The 20,967-nt window shown below is 40.5% G+C and overlaps 2 protein-coding genes across 2 annotated transcripts; both read left to right on the forward strand.

Moving 5' to 3' along the window:
* Positions 1 to 114: 114 nt before the first annotated feature.
* mmp20a (matrix metallopeptidase 20a (enamelysin)) lies at positions 115 to 4,360 on the forward strand (the record flags this gene model as incomplete). Its single annotated transcript, XM_080889853.1, has 10 exons — positions 115 to 225; positions 808 to 1,058; positions 1,788 to 1,936; positions 2,021 to 2,146; positions 2,294 to 2,455; positions 2,576 to 2,693; positions 2,775 to 2,917; positions 3,127 to 3,283; positions 3,695 to 3,798; positions 4,260 to 4,360. 10 exons carry the CDS (start codon positions 115 to 117, stop codon positions 4,358 to 4,360), a joined length of 1,422 nt encoding a protein of 473 aa, XP_080745979.1.
* An 8,433-nt stretch (positions 4,361 to 12,793) lies between these two features.
* tbrg1 (transforming growth factor beta regulator 1) lies at positions 12,794 to 20,703 on the forward strand. Its single transcript, XM_080888256.1, has 15 exons — positions 12,794 to 13,135; positions 13,278 to 13,415; positions 14,088 to 14,145; positions 14,252 to 14,334; positions 14,566 to 14,602; positions 14,958 to 15,020; positions 16,203 to 16,439; positions 17,454 to 17,524; positions 17,613 to 17,854; positions 17,946 to 18,082; positions 18,217 to 18,363; positions 18,499 to 18,596; positions 18,741 to 18,851; positions 19,983 to 20,125; positions 20,424 to 20,703. Exons 2-15 carry the CDS (start codon positions 13,297 to 13,299, stop codon positions 20,510 to 20,512), a joined length of 1,635 nt encoding a protein of 544 aa, XP_080744382.1. The 5' UTR covers positions 12,794 to 13,135; positions 13,278 to 13,296; the 3' UTR covers positions 20,513 to 20,703.
* Positions 20,704 to 20,967: the final 264 nt, after the last annotated feature.

Consider the following 20,967-nt stretch of genomic DNA (forward strand, 5'->3'; position numbering starts at 1 on the left):
TACCCAGCTTTAACAGCCATCATGGAGCACTTTGGGGCCATGTGATTGCAAAACAAGCTCAGGAATACTCCCATATAAAAAATGTGAAGCGTGGTTGAAATGTGCATTTAAAACATGGATTTGTTGTGGATACCCGTTTTGGGCTCTCTGATGTTGGTGGAAATCTTGTGGACTCTACCCATTGACAAAGATCAGCAGAGGCTTGAGGATGTGGAGCTGGCTGAGGTTTGTGAATGGATGAAAGGCTTACGAACTTTGTGTAAAAACCATATAAATTAGAATTGTTGTTTCAGTTAGAAATGTTGGAGATAATGTTTGTAGAACCTTTAATGTAAGACTGTGAAGACTGCAATGGCTTCAATTAAAATGGTAGAATTATGAGTGTATTTCGTTTATTTAAACTAGTAGTGCTACAGTTCAGTGTGTGTGTTTTCTTGCTATTAAACATATGATACATTCACAAAATTTCTATTTGAAGCGTCCTGCATTTTTTTTCCTTTCACTTGTTTTGAAGTTTATGTGTAAGCATCTGAAAAAAAAACTGAATTGAACCAACATCTGTGATACAGTTTCTTTTCCTTTTTAAACTCGCTTGCTCTCTCTTTTCAGCTGTTACAATAATAAGCAGGAGGGAATCTTCCTCATCTTTGCTAGACTGACATATTTAACATATTTTATTAGGTGTTTAAGGAAGAGAAATAATTAAATATGTTTTAGATTACATGTAAAAAATTATTAATAAAATCCAGCTTTACATTTTACACACCTCGTCCTAAGCGTCCAGATCTCAACTCTTCATCTCAACAGGATTACCTCAAGAGGTTTTACAGTCTGAATCTGGGAGACCACAGGCCTCCAGTAAGAAGTGTGAGGTCTGCATCCACCATGGAGGAGAAGATCCAAGAAATGCAAAACTTCTTTGGTCTGAAGGAAACAGGAAATATGGACCCTCACACCCTGAATGTGATGAAGGAAGCAAGGTGTGGAGTTCCGGATGTGGACAACTTCGCCTTTTACCCTAATAGGCCTAAATGGAAGAACCACATCATCACATACACGTGAGATTGCATTTTCCATGTTTCCCAGATTTCACAGCAATCTGCCGTTATTTGTGAATGTAGTCAAATGGCGTAAAAGATTAAAAACTCTGAGAGAAAATATTAACAAGTGTAGTGTACAATCTTACAATATTGTACTATTATTTTAAGTTAAGTTTATTAGTTACTTGACTTCCACATTTCGTTTGTTGAAGCATGTATAGAAAGGGAGTTTGAATGAATAGTTCTGTACTGCAAAGACTCATTGGAACATGAAGTTTTCTTATTGGTTATTTTTCATTTTGCTGGGTTTAGACTTCCTTGTTGTGAATGTATGATGTGGTTTACAGCATAATTCCAGCAACTGTGTGGTGTAATAAGAGGTAAAATTGATATGTATGTAATAAGAATGAATAAGAATGTGAATTCTGGATATGAAGGTTTGAATATGCAGATCGAAGGCCCTGAATAGCACGAGGAATCTTCTTTTTATAGATATAAATCTAAAGCAAATAAACTGTTGATGGCAATAGCATGAAATATAGTAGGAACGCTAAATAATGCTATAATAGCAATGATTAACAATATTATACTGTAGAGTTTATATTCCACTTTTGCAATTAGAAAATAATCTCGTAAATTGCTTAAAATTTCTTTTGACCACCAGAGGATATGCTAGTATTTGTAGCAACATATGTTGAAACATGTTGTTCCTGATGCCTCATGTTTTTCTCAATTGCTGGCATGCAGGATTGCCAGATACACTCCAGACATGAAGAAAGAGGATGTGGAAAAGTCTGTTCGTTCAGCCTTGAAGATGTGGAGCGATGCAACCCCGCTGAAGTTCATCAAAATCAACCATCGAAAAGCTGATATTGTCTTCTCTTTTTCTCGCAGAAGTAACTGTGAAAACGTGTCTAAGGACTTTTAATCGTGACTTTTAATTATGATTAATAAAAATCAGATCCTGTGTTTTCCTGTAGCTCATGGAGATTTCTTTCCCTTCGATGGACCTGGGGGTGTGTTGGCTCATGCCTTCATGCCAGGAATGGGGATGGGTGGAGATGTGCACTTTGATGAGGATGAAACATGGACGGCAGGGACTCAAGGTTTGTCAGTCAAAACATGAATGCAGTTTGAAAGCCCAAAGATGACACTAGGCAAAAATTGGGAATTAAATACATATTCTGAGCCAGACAGAAGCATTCCAGCAGTTTGTAATGAAATAATAACAACTATTTGCAACTGTGTTTCAGGTTACAGCCTGTTGAGTGTTGCAGCTCATGAACTTGGCCACTCACTTGGTTTGACTCACTCTAGAGACCCCTCTGCTATCATGTACCCCAATTACAGACATCAGAGCAATGCCAAGTACTCGCTCTCTAACGATGATGTGAGGGGTATCCAAACTCTGTATGGTAAAGAACAAAACATAAAACATTTGAAATATTGAATTCATAAATCGTTAAACACTGAAATAAAATTCTCAGAGCGTATTATATATTATATACAATGTTTTCTATGTGACTATTTCACAGGTAGGCCCAACAAAAAGATGGAAACCCAGGTGGCTTCAAAAAAATGTGACCCAACATTTCCCCAACTTTTTGATGCAGTAACACTGATTGAAAATGAGATTTGTTTCTTTAAAAACAGGTACAATGTATTGCCACTTAAAGGTGCACAACATCTTAAATAACCTCTCAACAGCAACTCACTTTTCTTGTTTCATTGCAGACACATGTGGATGAGAACAACAAGGACAACTTATTGGAATCGTTTAACACAAGGCCACATTACCACATATTTACCGAGCATCAGTTCTCAGATTGATGCCGCTTATGACATCCCAGCCAAAGGCGTGGCGTACATATTCACCGGTACAGTAATGGGCAGCCTGCAAAGCATCACTTAGACGTTGTCAGCATGACAAGGCTTGATTTCCAGTAGCAGAACACGCAAATTACAGCCTTGTGCAACATAAGTGTTGCAGTTCATGCAAGAGGCTCATTGAGTTTGGCAGGGATTGTGGTACGTTGCTGTTTTTCATAGTGTCCCCAAATCCAGTGACATGGCTGTGTTTTTCCAGGTCATAAGTACTGGGTGGTTGAACAGCTTAAGATGAAAAGTCGCGCTGGCTCCATTTACGAGTACGGCTTCTCTTCCAGAGTCAGGCGGGTTGATGCTGCTGTGCATGTCAGCGAATACGGGAAAACAATGTTCTTCGTAGGAGAGTTTTATTACAGGTAACTTTTTAAAGTGCCGCTTTACAGTTAGAATTGTTCTCTGTTCTGATTTATACTTTAACATGATGAAAGTCACAGGACAACCTGACCTGTATATGGCTGATTATAGCTGGAGCTAAACTGACCCCAACCTCATTGTTATTTCTGCCATTAATCGATAAGTTGTTTGGTCTGTAAATATCACACACTAGCTTAAATCACTAAGCTTCTGTCTAGTCTAAATTGAACTACATTCAGTTTACTAAAATATAAGCAAAAAGAAGCAACAAATATAATCAGCATATAATAATCAACGGTTAATTCTGGCATTAAGTAAATGATGTTTTTGCTTTAAATGTCTTTGACATTGCCACACTAAAAAATGTACTAATGTTTTTCATATATTTCAACTTTATATATTTGAATGATCAGGTATGATGAGCACAATAGGAGAATGGATCCTGGCTTCCCCAGACTCATCCGAAACGATTGGTCTGGAGTCCCCAGAAGGGTTGATGCTGCATTTAAGTTACAAGGTAAAAAAATAAAAAGGAAAAAAAGACTCAGGAAGTTCAAAATGTGGACCTTAGCAGCCAGCTGCAAATAGAGTACAACTGAAATAGAAGTTGTAATTTCTTTTTTCATTTTTTTAAAACCGAGTTTAGGTTTAGGTAGTAGACGGGTGGAGTTTACCACACCAAACACACTTTGAAACACCATCTAGTTTCAGGAACGATATAAATTTGACAAGTAGAAATAGAATACTATTCAGAGGCAAACATGGCTGTGCACATGCCAGGCAATCACACTCCACTCACTCACACTTAAAGGATCTACAGGAGCCATGTCTCACGCTCTGTTTTACTTACTGTTTCATTCTCACTTAACATGTGGGTGGATTTTGGCACCAAAGCTCTGTATGCTTTAGAGGGGGGGAAATCATAGTGTGAGCTGAGATACATCCTCTCACTGTTTTTGTATGATTTTCTTTTCACAGGTAGCATCTTTCTCCTCTGTGGAACAAAATCCTACCAGTATGACTTCAGACAAAAACAAGTGGTGAATGTAATTCCAGGAAAGTCTTGGCTGGGATGCTGAATTGAAACAGACGTGAGAAAGACAGCGAGAATTCCTCAGTTATAAAATTACAAAAAACCCTCTGAATATGTTAAGCTAAGATAACCATGTAGCGGTATAGTAGTTGTGCTACATTTTTTAAGCATATGTGTACTTGTATGTGAATTATACTAACCCTATCTCTGATTATACTAATCCTGTGTCTCATTCGTTGCTGTTGTACATTGGTAGTAATACTTCTTAATCTGTGCATGAATATACTAAGTACTTATACTGTGAGAGTCAAATGTAAGGTGTACATTTTTGTCAGTACTCTACACGTATTCAAACCCATGTACTCAAATCTTCTTTCAAAATGTACATCCAGTTAAATTACACCTTCAGGAAACCTCTAAAAAGCTTACCAGTGAACTCAGCAGGATGTTTGTTATTAAACTCACCTCAATAAAACAGAATATTTGTGAAGTGCCCCACGACTATCTTTGCAATGCTGGAATCTTACATATTCTTATTAGCAAAAACAATATGCAAATACCCCAAAAAGTGCAGGGGAAAGGCTTTTGTTCTAAATTGCTCTTAAGATTTGTTGCAAATGACAGCCTCTCAATGCACACTAGTGACGCTCACGCTACATTAAACATAATTGTATTAATTAAAACACAAAAATATTGATTGAATGTTCAATATAAAAACACAAAAATGTTGGCAAATGCATTATTTTTTCTTGATAGAGTGGTTTATGCTTTAATTCGATGGTTTTGGAAACATAAGCCTCATTTAATTGGATGCTCCCGCCTGCAGCAGCTTTAGCACACTGTACCTATACCCCCTCCCAAAAAATAGACAAAATAATGAGGAAATTTGGGATAAAACTATTTAAGCGTCTCTCTCAAAATGACAACATCAGCACAAAAACATGATCTAAACAACCTTTTTTAGCAGGAAGATAAAACGGATCATAACAGCTCCTCCCGCTGTGTTATCAGAGGGGCCGCTCAACTCCTCTTTTTTCTCCACTGTGGTAGCTTTTCCTTTTTTACTGTGCGTTCTTATTGATGTTTTATCAGAACAATATGCACCTCAGACTGTCGCGGCTGCCCTTTTAAGAGGATAATGGATAGCAGACAGAAAAGAAGATGTCTCTGTTTTTGAATAGTACTGCTGGGCTGTTTATCCCTGTCTCATGGAGTGTTTACTATAGTGCCTGAAGATTATCCTTGAAGGCAAAAACATTAGCAAAGTAATGTGATGTAAAAATGGGTTTTATTTATTATAAAATAAATCTGTCATGATCAGTCTGGCCGGACTCAAACGGAGGACTCGGGAAGGAAAGTTCAGTGAGTTTATTTACAGTGTTGGTGCAGATAGTGCTATATGGTCTTTTTGAAGTGCTCAGTTCGAAAGTCCCAATATGTACAAAATCCAATAGAAGGAAGGTTCTGTGAATCCAGGTCCCCGATCCTCTGAGTCTCCCCAGCAGAAACTCCACCAAGTAACAAACACTGTCTCTGAACTCCGCTGGGCTGTTGTAGGCACAGAAAGAGAGACGGTGGAGAAACACAGGAGGACTGTGACAACATTATAGTAATCATATAAAAAAAATCATCTTCCATTTCTTCCTGTGTAAATTGTCTCAGCTCATTGTTGTGATGTCTTAAATGTGACGCATCACCTTTTTCATCTCACATCTTCACTCATTAATCAATATTTCAGTTACTTAGAATTTTATATTGTACAGAAATATGACATGGACTGGCAAAACTGACAAAGCCGTTGTAATGATAATACAGTGACTTCAGAGTCACTAAGTAAACTTCTACTTCACATCACTCTTATTGATGTGGCACACTTGAAAACAAACAGGAGCTGCCCAAACTAGAAATGTCCCCACTGAATTTGAAACAGGTAAACAATGTTACAGCAAACATGCAATCGTCTTCAAGGGCGGATGTTAGGAATTCATTTGGGAATGTATCTTTGTTATGGTGTTAGTGGGTTATAAGGGTGTTGATGCCAAATGATCCCCTGGTTTATGGGATTATCTTTGGTGACACACACCCTTTCATAGGACCTGGAGGCTCACACAACTTCTGACAACAGGAGAGGATGCTAAGTTTCAGAATATGTGATACATATAGTATTGTAACAGTCTTGAGTCCCCACTCTTTTCTTTATATTTTGCTAGGGTAAATAGGAAACTGGTACAGTGATTGATTAAAACATATATATTTCACATATTTTATTCTTAACAAAAAAGAAAAAAAAGCACAATTTCATTGTACGTGTACAATGAGAATAAAGGGCTATTCTATTTATTCTATTCTATAAGGCAAAAACAGGATGTACAATTCTACAATTTCTACAGTTTCTCTGCCCTCTTTAGGTATGACAACATGCAACTAGCAGGACTGATATGAGTTGCATATATCAACATGCAGTGACACAGCAAAACATTGGGAAACAATTTAAGCTGCTGTGTTTTTTCTCGATCGTGTCTGAACTGTTACGTTGTGAAACGCTCACATGCTTTGCTCAGATGCTGCAATTTCGGAAATAAGACCACACAGTTTGTAAAGCCACATAAGACGAGCTCCAATAACGGAAGAAGCCTGAGTCACCGTTTTGAACATGGATATGGATAAATTAAGGATTTTATAGTTTAGTGTTTCATGTGTTATGGTTGAGCCACAGAGCAAGAACAGGCCTATGAGGTGATCCAGTACAAATGATACAACTCACAAGAGTAGGAGACCTTCAAATGGTTAGTTACCAAAAATTCTCCTCTGAGTTTTAGCTTTACTGCCAAAAGTCAAAATATCTGTTACTAAAATTTCTGACACTCCAGTGCAGTGGAAGTGTGTACCGTTGATTTCATTTATGCACAACAGCAAATCCCCACTCTCAGTTTGTCCTCTGATAATTGTCAAAAAGTTGTTCAATTTACAGTACGATCTATAAATTATGCAGACGCACCACAAGGGAAATTTCATTCACTTCCACTGAATCAGGCACGTCTAAGAAAAAAATATATCTATATTTCACTTTGGTTAGATATCCTTGGTGTATGTACCCTTTAATTTGTAGAAAATATTTGGTTGTCTTAAAGAGAAAAACTATTTAAAAAAAGATTAGAACTGCTTCTAAACAGATTTAAGAGAATGTTGACCATTTTATTGCAATTACGTTTTGATAAAAAACAGGTGGTAGTGCTGGTGTAATTTGGACAGGAAATGCTGATCATGTTAGATGTTCTAATCTCCAACAGTCAGGAATATTTAAACATGCAAGATGTCCTTGTAATTGGTGATTCATTTTCAGCACATAAAAACAATCACGCAAACATCAAATAAGTCTCAACCACACAAGCCATCATGAAGAATGGGTAAAGACATTATCTGAAAACGCAGAGAGAAATACTGTTTGTGCACATCTCAATCTAAAACAGCTGCTGGAGCGGAATCTTGTAAGGAGTTCAAGTATGGTAGCCATCTCTAAACACAGTACCTTAACATAGAAGGTCATGCCATTCAAATTACTATAAATTTGAGTTACAGCAAGATGTTTCCTTGTCAGACATGAGGTGTATCATTGTTACAGCCTTCTTGGTAATCTATGTCAAAAAGCACTCACCTCTGACTTTTTAATCACAATAAGCTGCTGCCCCCCAAAAAAATCCACTAATTATATTTCATAGTGGTAAAGTTTTTTCTCATCTACTTCCTTGACATGCTGGGAAAAAAAGGAGCAGGATATATTTTGAAAAGGTACTACAGCCATTTCCACACCTGACAACTATTTTGTAACTATTTGCAGCGGCGTAGTAGTTTTAAATCAGCATATATTAAATGCCTCACATTTGACCTAAAACACTACATTAAAAAAAAAAAAGCACAGAAGCCAGAAAGAATTGCTGCATTGTTAACTCTCCATCTCCCTCAGAGTTAACAATGCAGCGTCTTCTTTCTAAATCTGTAGGTTAATAGGACTTTGGAGCGGGATCTTAAGGGATGGGGCGTGGCCAGGATTTTTGCTCGAGGCGCCATATCAGCAGGCCAAACAAATGCTTGCTGTGTGTGGACACACAGATACGCATACACGTTTACACACACAAACCATCATATAGAAGAGAGATTTCTGAATAGGGATTTTGTTTCTGTTTTTTGTTAAAGAGACATGAAAGACCTCAACTTAAGGTTAAGTGTATAAACTTGAACTTGAAACATCTTTATGATGCAACCGAAAGAATCGTGAATCTGAAAAGCTACATGATTTTTCTGGATTTTATTTTTGTCGACTTATGAAGTTATATATATTGTTTTGTATATTTTTGAAATTTCTTAAGGAGAAGATTGCTGATTGGTCTTAACCAATTACTGTATAAAAGATGAACGACACGACAGCACTTCCTCCCATTGTGCAAAAATGAAGCCAAAATATCCCGCTTGTGGGAGCTGCCATGTTCCACTTTTGGAGCCAGAGTCTGCTCAGTAGTAACTCGTGGCGGAGCGTCTCTGCCCACACACCCACTGGACGTGACCGTGAACACGCCCCCTTACACTTTTTACATAGCCCGGCTGCTCTGTCTCTCATTCTGCAGGGTATGGGTAAAATTTATCATACAAAACATGCAATATGGATTAACGTTACTGCTGAAGATGTGAGGACATCTTATCTCTGAAAAAACAACTGTTAATGAAGCTGGAAAAACACACCCATGTCTTGATCCTTAAAAAAGCATATTAATATATAGTACAAGCCAATCAGAAGTAAGTAGAAGTAAAAGGCTTCAGCCTACTAATATTAGTCAATAAAATACATTCTCTGCGTCAAAAGTGATGAGTTAAGGTGCCCATGGAGGCAAGGGTGCCACCAGGCATTTGGCCCCGGGTGGACCCAAGTCAGGCTGGAGAGATTATATCTCTTGGCTGGCCTGGAAACGCCTTGGTGTTCATATTCATATTAATATTCTTATTCTTCTATGACAAAAAAGTACAAGTGTTCATTTAAAGAAATAAACAGAACAGTAAGAGATGTTTTTTTTTTTTTTTCCCTTAGCCGAAGGCCGTATCGTTTGTGACCTGGGAGTTGGATAGTCCTGGCTCAGGGACTTTTTTGGACGCCCTGTGTCACTACTGCTTCTGGCCTCTTGTTGTCTTTTGGTGTGTTTGGTGTGTTTTCAGAGGTTTCACTCAAGGTCATATTGTTCATTTTCTTAACTAGCAGTCGGATAGTGCTTGGCGTCCAACTTTTTTGGCTGCTCTGTGTCACTGGTGCTTGTCCTGGCCTCTTGTTGTATTTTGGAGTGTTTTCGAAGGTTTTGGTATCACTCGAGGTCGTAACGTCCATTTTCTCAACTAGGTGTTGAATAGTCCTTGGCGCATAACTTTTTTGGCTGCTCTGTGTCACTGGTGCTTGTCCTGGCCTCTTGTTGTATTTCAGTGTGATTTCAGAGCTTTTGGTATTGCTCGAGGTCGTAACATCCATTTTCTCAACTTGGTCTTGGATAGACCTTGACAAAGAACTTTTTTGGATGTTCTGTGTCACTGCTGCTTGTTCTGGCCTCTTGTTGTCTTTTGGTGTGTTTTGAGAGTTTTTGGTATCACTCAAGTTCATATTGTTCTTTTTCTGAACTTGGAGTTGGATAGTCCTTGAAGAAGAACTTTTTTGGATGCTCCGAGTCACTGCTGTTTCTTTTTTCTCAGTGTCTACTCTCATCCTCTTTCTCTCTGGAGAGTAGCTCTCAGAGTTCTTTTTGCTGCCTTTTGAAATCTGACTGTATCGTCTTTTCAACACATTTTTTTCTTCACAGATAAGTCTTTCTTTCCTTGGTGGTGAGCAGCTGTCAGCACTTGTCCTGCAATTTTGTGCAGCATAATCCGGGCCTTGCATTGTCTTGAGTGGAAGCTGGACAAGTGCGTTTGTTTCCTGAACTTGGAATTGGACCATGCTGGACGAAGAACTTTCTTGGATGCTCGGACTCACTGCTGTTTCTTTCTTCTCTATCTCTATTCTCATCCTCTTTCTCTCTGGAGAGTAGCTCTCAGAGTTGTTTTTGCTGCCTTTGGAAATCTGACTGTATTGTCTTTTCAACACAGTTTTTTTTCTTCACAGATTCGTCTTTTTTTCCTTGGTGGAGAGCAGCTGTCGTCACTTCTGCAATTCTGTGCAACATAATCCGGGCCTCGCTTCCTCTTGAGTGGAAGCTGGAAATGTGTTTCATCAGAATTTGGCTCTGGATTTTGGTGGTCCATTGTAGTAAAGCCAGCGTAAGCTTGTTGGCTTTTGCCGTGTTTACTCTGAGACATGTCAGAGTGTTGATGAAGTGACTGTCTTAAAGATTCAATTATTTTAAAATTTTTCTCAGGCGTACCTTTGAATGCTGCAATCTCGAGTGTTACAAGTAAACGGACTGACAGTTTGGGCTTCTTACCCGGATTTAAGGATTCACAGATCAAAGGCATGTTATGACATGATGATGTCATAACATAACGTAACAACAACATTCTTTTTTAAAATTTGATTCTTTTTATTGAATCGAGTTTCAATGAATAGAATAGAATAGCATAGAATAGAATAGAATAGAATAGAATAGAATAGAATAGAATAGCCTTTATTGTCATTGTACAGAGTACAACGAAATTGGAGTGCCACTCCCTTGGTGCAAGTTTCAATAATAAATATAAATGTAAAATATAAAAAGTACAAAAAAAACAATCGTAAGTACTCAAACAATAGTATGTACAATATATACAGGATAGCAGCATTAATATAATGACAGTATGAATAGCAGCATAATATAATGACAGTGACGGTATGGAATAGGTTCAATTGTTTTTGTGCTTATTTACTATGTTGGTAGCTCTGGGAAAGAAGCTATCCCTGAATCTGTTTGTCTTGGTTTTATGTGATCTGTACCGTCGGCCTGACGGTAATAGTTCAAACAGTTGGTTGCTGGGGTGAGAGTAGTCCTTGATGATATTGCCAGCTCTGCTGAGGTACCGAGAGTTTGCAGTGACCTCCAGGCTGGGCAGAGAGCAGCCAGTGATCTTCTGGGCTGTGTTGATGACCCTCTGCAGTACTTTCCTGTCTGCAGCTGAGCACCCTGCATACCATGTTGTTATGCCGTACGTTAGGATGCTCTCTATGGTGGCTCTGTAAAATGTCACCAGCAGCCTCTCCTCCAGGTTGTTCTTCCTGAGCACTCTCAGAAAGTGGAGACGCTGCTGGGCCTTTTTAACCACCGCTGTAGTATTTGCAGTCCAGGAGAGGTCATCAGATATCTGCACGCCCAGAAACCTCATGGAGTGTACCCTCTCCACACAGCTCCCGTGAATGTAAAGTGGGGCCGGGTCTGCTCTGCCCTTCCTGAAGTCCAAGATAAGTTCTTTAGTTTTCGTGGTGTTCAGTTGGAGGTTGTTAACTGAACACCACTCAGTCAGTCTGTTGACCTCATCTCTGTAGTCCGACTCATCCCCCCCTTGAGATGAGTCCAACCACTGTGGTGTCATCCGCGAACTTTATGATGGTGTTTGAGAGATGGGTAGGGGAGCAGTCGGATGTGTAGAGCGTAAACAGGAGGGGACTCAAAACACATCCTTGTGGAGACCCGGTGCTGAGTGTGATGGTGCTGGACCGGTGGGGGCCGAGTCTGACAGACTGTGGTCTATTTGTCAGGAAGTCCTTGATCCAGAGGCAGATGGGGGTGGAGAGTCCCAGGTGAGACAGTTTCTGGACCAGGATCTCCGGGATGATATGATTGAATGCTGAGCTGAAGTCCAGAAAGAGCATTCTCACATAGCTTCCTCGGTGCTCCAGGTGACTCAGCGCAGTGTGGAGCGCTATGGTGATAGCGTCCTCGGTGGAACGATTTGTCCTGTAGGCAAATTGGTGGGGGTCCAGAGTGGGAGGCAGACCGGCCCTGATGTGCTGACAGACCAGTCTCTCAAAGCACTTCATCACTACAGGCGTAAGTGCAACAGGCCTGTAGTCATTTGGGCTGGCCACAGCTGTCTTCTTGGGACACTCACCAAAGTGAATCGAGTTTTTTGAGTCATTTGATTCACTGAGTCAGTCGACCAGAGAGTGCAAAAAATGTACATTTTCACTCAAACTTAATTTGTTTCTCTTTTCATGTAAATCCTACTGCTAAGATGAATGATTCTAAAAGAAAACAACTAAACAGCAAAAAAGAGCAAAAAAATTTCTAAAATTAAGCAATTTCCTATCAAAATTGCTTAATAAACATTTATTTTATTTTATTTTTTTATTTTATTAGTATTTTCCTTAAAAAAAGATTAAAAGCAGAATATCATCACTCATACTGTGAAACACTTAAGAGGTGCAGTACAGTAGTAACAGATAAGTAAAAATGTAAATAAAATAATGGAAAAGGGTTTTTTTTCTAAGTGTAACTTTCGGATTTTATTTTGACGAGCCGTACATGTACACCGGATATCCGGTAAAGTGCTCATCCGTCTTTGGTTCCGATACAAGACTTCTTGATTCTCATATACCTTTACTATGCTACAGTAAAACTGTGATAGATATTCGCTTTTTTTTTAACCCAACGTCAAATATGTTCACGAGTTGGACCACACTAGTGAAATATGTATTCTTTCAAGTCTGGATTTAAACACGGAAACTGCTCCTAGCCAATGACTCCTAGCTAGTTGATGTTAGCATTTAGCCGCTCTGACTGTAAACAATGCAATGAGGACGGACGAAGGTTCCGGTTGACACGGAAACTAATAGTGAGGAGCACGAAGTCAAATAAGTGTTTGCTGCAGTTTCATTTGGGTAGGTTTTGCTTGTAGCTGGTCCTTACTGTACCTGATGTTATTGTGCAGAAGTCAGTGTTTGCCTTGCTTAAGGTCTGCAGTGAGGCACGCCTGTAGACTGAAACGCAGCTAGATATTTTCTCATTGACGTTTCTTCGCAGATGCTCATACCTGCCCTCCATGGAATCCCTCAACACGTTTGAATCTGAGATGGAGGCTGATGGACAGGGGAACTACTCTCTGTTTCCTGCTCTGGACAGCATTGCAACTCTGTCTGGCACCACTGAAACTCTAGAGAGGTGATTCAAAATAATCAGATTTATAATACGTCATTTTAAAACGTTACTGTCTACTGTAACTTCATTTATTTTGGATTAAGAAATATAATGCTAGTATTGACATAGATTATAGAATTTCAAGTGTTTTGAATACTCAAGCAGAGTAGAAACCCTCTATATACGAAACCAGTCTATTTACCACCATGTTCAGTTAGGGTACAGCTAAGAGCAGAAGAATCCTCAGATCACTGACAAATTCAAGGAAAGAGAAAATGTGTCTTAGTAAGGTCTTATGGCATCATATACTGCCAGAACAGCTTTAGTGTGTCATGTTTCTAAAATATATTTCATCCTTTAGTGTTCGTCCATACACCATAGTTGATGTGATTCACATAATAATAATCATTATACTCAGTGACCCCATGAGTCCTATGAGCGGAGGCACCGTCAGCATAGAAATGTACTATTATGGGAATTTATTGAAATGCTTCTAAGAATTCATCACTTCCCAGCACTGTAAGGTTAAAGGGCAATAGACTTTTCCTTTTGTCATTCCTCTGCATAAGCAATATGAACATGTATCCAGATAAAGTGGGTGTGCTTGCAGGAAATTATGCCAAAATTTTAAAGTACAAATAAATCAAGGAGATAACTTACACCAGAGGACACTGATGTTTTATTTCCTGTTTGCAGTGAACCACCCAGCGAAATAGCAGAGAAACCGAACCTGACGTGGCTCGATGCTGCGCAGGTATGGGCCATATATTTGTGACATTTCAGTAACATTCACAGCAGTGAGGGTCTTTTGCGTTTGGTTTTGTAGCAAGTTTTTTTTCTTCTTTCTTTCTCTTACATAGATTGTTTTGGAGGAAGCGGGAGGTCCCATGCACATAAAGGAAATTAAACAGAGAATCATCGACAGGGGACTTGTTCAATCCAAGTACAGTGTTCTCTTCACTTTAACTGTCTAGGTTATTAGAGCATATCTGAAAGTCAAGTTTCATAAGTTTTCATGAGCTTTAGTTGGACAGCATCAGAACAAATTCATGAAAACCAAGAGTGTGCAAGATTGCTGTCTTTCAGTGGGTACAAGGGAGGAGGGAGATATGGTTTTCTGTAATTCACTATGATCCTTTAGACTTTGCTCATCTCGTTGTTCTCTCCTTGGCAGTGCAAAATCAAGCTTGGAAGCCGTCATGTACCGCGAGGTAAGGGAAATGTTTGAGACTCAGCCTCACAGCAGCCTCTGCTGTTGAGTGCAGTAAATTACACCATCACCTGTTGAGTGGATTTGGTGCAAACACCATTTGCATTTCTGTCAGCATCCTTTGTTTTCCCATCCCGCTTCTTTGACTTTTATTTGTTTTGCATCATTTTTTTAACGAGGCAGACATTTCTGGGCTGTAATCGGAACAGACAGTTCTCTGTGCGCTCTGATGTGCGGGCCTTTAAACTGTGATCTTATAATGATTGAATTCATCTAAATTGACCCCCAGCTTGTGTGAATCAAACCCAGCCTTTCCTGCCCCGTGCATTTGGCCTCAGTCTCGCATTATGTTTCAGACACAAAAAGGCAGCAGGAGATTCAAGAGGATTGAAAACAGAAACGGAGTCTTTGCTCTGCTGGTGAGTCATCTGAGATACTAATGGCACTGTTATACCAAACCTAAATATATTATAAGGTGCTGCAAATTTGCATTGCTTTGTATGCCCTGCTGTTGGTTATGGATAAATATGGAAGCCTTTCTTTTCACAAAAGAGCCGGACCCAGAAGTGTAGAGGGATACACAAAACTGTTCTAAGTAATTGAAAAAAATCATATATACAGAATTAAAAGTTCACATTATTACAACTAGCATTTTTGCATTAAGCCTGTGTCTGAGTGAAATAAGCTGAGACAGGGAGTTCAGTTTTGTTTTAATTTCTTGTGCATCTTTTGTTTGGTTGAACTTTTGTTATTTGTCAAAAAGCACTTTTAGTGGAAGCTGCATCTGTGTTTTGTTTTGTTTTTTGTGTACATTTCACCATTCTGAGGAAAGCACAAGCATTAGGCTCAGTGTTGGCTCTGTGTTTCCACAAGCCCCGCTGGTTCAGAAACTTTTTCTCGTTAACGACCAAAACAAGATGAACATCTTTGATTTGCTAGCAAGGGAGGCCCCAGCCGGTGTCTCAGAAAGCACTCTGAATCCTACCACAATGACCCCAACGACGGCCTCCGCTTGCTGCCTTTTATTGGGAAAACAGTTCACACAATACACATCACAGCAAAGCAACGCGCACCATAAAACCCCCCCAAATGGTTCTAAGACAAGGCACTATGTGTGTGTATGTGTAAACATCTGTATGCATGTGAGAATGTGTGTGTGTGTGTGTGTGTGTGTGTGTGTGTGTGTGTGTGTGTGTGTGTGTGTGTGTGTGTGTGTGTGTGTGAGTGAGTGAGTGAGTGAGTGAGTGTGTGTTTCCTCCTGCTGTTTCTAACAACATCCTGGTCATATAGAGAGTAACCCCCCCACACCCAATGTATGGTTCACCATGCATAACACAGTGAAGCCATACAAAGGGCAGGAAGCTTACCAAACATCAAACAATCTTCACAAGGGATGTGTAAAAATTCTCCCCCAGCATAGAGTGGCTGGAGAGGTGGTCAGGGACAAAGGAATGTCTTGACCCTATAGATTGAACTAAGATCTTACAAATTTAAGAAGCATAATGACAAACATTCAACAATTAGACTTAACACTCAGGAACTCGTGCTACAAATGAACAATCCTCTGTCTTTGTCTCCCCTACATCTCTGACCCCTTGCAGACTGATGAGGAGCCGCAACAGGCCCTGCAGGCTTTCACCGCCCAGTCTTTCCTCAGCTCGCCGCAGCAGAATACCATCTCTGGTTCTGGGTCAGGAGTCTCAGCACCCACCTTCCCATCTCCCACTACCTCCTCTGAGCATAAGGCCAAGGGGAAGAGGGGTCCACGAAAGAACCAGAATGAAAAATATAGGCTCAAGTACCTCCGGCTGCGCAAAGCTGCTCGTGCCATGATATTTGTAAGTAAATGATGTTTCCATAAAAATAAACAGTCTTACATCATGCATATAAACTCACCAGCCACTTTAGTAGGTACACCTGATTACCTAATAATGCAAATCAGCCAATCACATGGCAACAACTGAGTGCATTTAGGCATGTAGATATGATCGAGACATCCATTTTTAATTGAATCTGATTTAGTTGTTGGTGTTGGAGTCTTTTAGAAACTGCTGAGTTTTACAAAGAATGGTGCAAAAAAGTAAAATGTCCAATGAGCAGCAGTTCTCAACATGAAAGTGCTTTGTTGAGGTCAGAGGAGAATGCGCAAACTGCTTCAAGCAGAAAGGAAGGCACTAACTCAGTTAGAACAAAAAAAAGAAATCTGCATTCCTTGTTACAACCAAGGTCTCCAGAAGAGCATTCCTCTACTGTGAATAAGAAAAACAAATTGGCACTACAGTTTGGAAAAACATTGCGTAGTCTGATGAGTCTTGATGTCTTTCTATGGATGGTACGGTCAGAATTTCACATAAACGACATGAAATCATGGATCCATCCTGCCTTGTCTCAACAGTTCGGGCTTCTGGTGGTGTAAGAGGTGTGCGGTATGTGGGATGAGGGCTTTTTTCTGGCACACTTTTGGGCGCTCGTGATCAGTGTGTCCATCTTCTGATGGCTTCTTCCAGCAATATGGTGTTTCATGTCAAAAGAAAGCATAGATTGTCTCAAACTGGTTTCTTGAACATGATGGTGAGTCATGAGACGATGACCTTCTCAGTCACCTCAGTCCTCAGTGTGGTAGAACAGGATATTCACGTCATGGATAACTGTGTAATGCTGTCTTGTCAATATGAACCAAAATCTCTAATGTTTCCTGTACCTTGTTGATTCTGTTATGGAGAATTAATGCTGCTCTGAAAGATAAAGGGGGTCCAAATTTATTAGATACCCCAAAAGTGTCTAAGTGTAGACTAGGACATGAAAAGTATGTTATCCAATCTGACCACACCGAGGTGTAATTTTGCCAACAGGAAAATGCAGCTCTCTGTGATGAAGTTGCTCACATAGAAGAAAAGTTTCTGAGAGCAAAGGAGGAGCGGAGGTGAGTACAGGTGACTGCTGTGTGACATGCGGAATGATGTGCTTTTGCTCTAATGGCACATGGTATTCATTCATTTTTTTATTTTCAGGTTCTTACTAAAATCCTTGTTGCAATACCAGTCTCTGTCAGAGGGGGAGCTACTGCCCACACCCAGCTCAAGCGCTCATCTACCTTTACCACCAGTGGCATTGTCCTCAGGTCCTTCTGGGGCTTCAGGTCTGTCCACTACTCACAGTGTGTCATCAACAGTGCCAACAGGCGAAGAAGGAGCACTTAAAAAACCCAAAAAGGAAAGGAAGGAGCGGGGGAGGGAGAATGGAAAGGATGAACGTGAGTGTTACGATCAAATATTTATTAAGACAGAAAATGACATCCTTGTGTTGCTGTATACAACTAAATTGTGTTGAAATTGGGCTTTTAGTTCCAAAGAAGATGTCCAAGAAGAGAAAACTCGCAGATGGCTCACGGAAGGTGGTGCAACCCATCCCTCTTGACTCTTCTGGCCGTCCTGTCTTTCCCATAGTACTGGGAGGTTTGACAGTCTACAGTCTGGGCGAGGTCAGTGTCTCAGTGACAGTAAACCTCTGAGCTGAGGTTTTAAAGTTCCAATCTTTAGCATAAAGTGAGCTTTAGAGGACACAGTCAAGCCTCTCAAAATACTGATGACTGAATCCTTCTTGTCTGCTCTCCAGATCATCACAGACAGAATGCTGTTTCATGACGAGTGTGCCATCTACCCAGTGGGCTTCTGCAGCACGCGCATCTTTGCCAGCATGAAAAACCCCGAGCAGCAGTGCCTCTACACCTGCCAAATCAAGGACGGGGGAACAGGCCCACAGGTCAGTTCTCATCTCACATGCAAGTTTTGATACATGTTTATATAAATTCGGTTTACTTTTAGGTGAACACACGACACTAAGATTAAGATTTGTTACTTTAAACAATTATTTTTTCCAAACACCCTCCATCTCCAGTTTGAGATCGTGCCTGAAGAGGACCCTCAGAATGCGATCGTGGCCTCCTCCGCCCTGACGTGCCATGCCAATCTACTGAAGGCCATCGCGTCTGTGAGGTAGCACAACTTCACCGCCACATTCTGAACAAATGAGCAAACATGACAAAGCTTTTGTCTTCCAGTCACTTAACCTGCTTGTACAACTTGAATTAGTTTTGGTCACCTTCAGTTAAAATAAATCCTTCTGCACATTCTTCTTAGTTCCAAGTCCATGGTGTCGATTGTTCCATCAGGAGCAGACTTCTTTGGCTTCTCTCATCCCACCATCCAGAATCTCATCCAGAGTTGTCCCGGAGCTCGCAAGTGTAGCAAGTAAGTGCATATCTGCCAGTGTTGGGGAGTAACGGAATACATGTACCGCCGTTACGTATTTAAAATACAAAATATGAGTAACTGTATTCCGTTACAGTTACCGTTTAAAAAGGTGGTATTCAGAATACAGTTACTTTGTTGAAATAAATGGATTACACTGCGGTACTTCCCTGTTTCATATTGTCGCGGGTCAGGACTGTTTGGGTTTTGTTTGACAGCTACGTTCTGTTGTTCCAGGCGGCAGCGTTACGGTTGCCATGGTTACAGGGCGACGCTCTCTCTCTCTGTGACTGTGTGTTTCCTGGGTGAGAGAGCGCCTTTTCGTTGTTGTTGTTGTTGTGCTAAGCTAACAGGCAGAATGCTACAAGCATAGCTCTAAAGAATGTAGCATCATGGGCAGTGTAGTCCGTGCTGCAGGGAGAATGGACTGCCATACACCTTATGGGTCTGTGAGCGCGAGGAGGGAGAAAAAGGGGAGTGGAAAGGTACGAGTTGTCATCGAGGAAAAACGGGAGCTGGAAGCATGTAAATATAATAATAACCACTTCAGCCTAGAAGAGAGCCTGACGAGCCCAGTTGTAAGTAAGCTATTAAGACTCGACTGTACACCGTGTTCGTGTTTTCCTCCGAAAACAATAAGTTCCGTTGGAGCAGCCTTTCAACGCCTCTCTCTGTCTCTGCTAGCAAAGTTGACCCACACAACAAAGTAAAGCTAGTTTTCGGCTACGAGCCGACAGGGACCCCGCCGTATTAGTCAGAGGTCCCTTTACTACAGTTCGGAGTCGCGGACCTTCAGTAATAGTAATAAATCACACAGCAATAGTACATTCACGTTGTTGTAAAAAGCCTGATAATATATTAAGTAATCCAAAGTATTCAGAATACGTTACTCTCATTGAGTAACGTAACGGAATACGTTACAGAATACATTTTGGGGCATGTATTCTGTATTCTGTAATGGAATACATTTTAAAAGTAACCTTCCCAACACTGATATCTGCTCCCTAACAATGGATTCTCAGCTTGATATATTCAGCTTTTCTAGGTTTAGCTCACTTGCATTATAGACATCTTAAAAATGTCTTTATAGTATTTATGTTTTGTTTTTGTTTTTTAAAATTGTTTATTTAGCTACAGATGGATCCGTTTTGAGGTGTGTCGCCCCGGCGATGGCCAGGTCCCTCACAGCCTATCAGAGGATGATGCCTCAATCAACTTTGAAGCGTTCCAGAGGCACCACGGCTTTGAGAACATCAAGACAGAGCATATCACAGGCATGTACTTTCCATTAAAGTGACAGATGGGTTTACTGTACAGTGAGTCACAGGTTGGTTGGGGGGGGGGGGGGGGGGTCGTCATTGGTTGGGACACAAATCAAAAACTGTGTCAACAGCTGCTGTCTGAACAAAGCAGATGACTCAGCTGTACTTTGCTCTGCTGGAGTGTGTTTGTTATTCATCACAGATGTTACACCTTGGATTTTAAAGCAGTTTTGTTTGTTTTGCCAGCGCTGACATGATGATTACTCAGCGTGACAATGACGATGACTTCTCTATCTCCATCTTCCCTCAGGACAGACACCACAGTCTCCTAGTTTATCTCATCAGCATCACCTCACCTCCCCCACCATGAAGGCTTCGACCTCATATTTCAGCTCCTGATGCTCTGTGCCGGAGCACCTCTGAAATCAAGGCCATACCTGAGCTTAGTTGTTGTAAATATTCCTTGTAAATTACAAGATGGAGCATATTTTTTTTCCCTCCACCAGGGGGCCTGGGCTTTCTTTCCAATGTGGCTTTTTGTTAGTTAGGCTCTCTTTAAACTTCAATAAAAGTCGGTGTTTTCATGTTGATTCAATTGATTGATTGTGTTTTGCCAAATGGTAAATGGCCTGTGTTTGTAGCGCTTTACTTAGTCCCTAAGGACCCCAAAGCGCTTTACACTACATTCAGTCATTCACCCATTCACACACACATTCACACACTGGTGATGGCAAGCTACATTGTAGCCACAGCTGCCCTGGGGTGCACTGATAGAGGCGAGGCTGCCGAACACTGGCGCCACCAGGCCCTCTGACCACCACCAGTAGGCAACGGGTGAAGTGTCTTGCCCAAGG

The sequence above is a fragment of the Rhamphochromis sp. 'chilingali' genome (assembly GCF_963969265.1).
Source record: "Rhamphochromis sp. 'chilingali' genome assembly, chromosome: 8".
NCBI lineage: Eukaryota > Metazoa > Chordata > Actinopteri > Cichliformes > Cichlidae > Rhamphochromis > Rhamphochromis sp. 'chilingali'.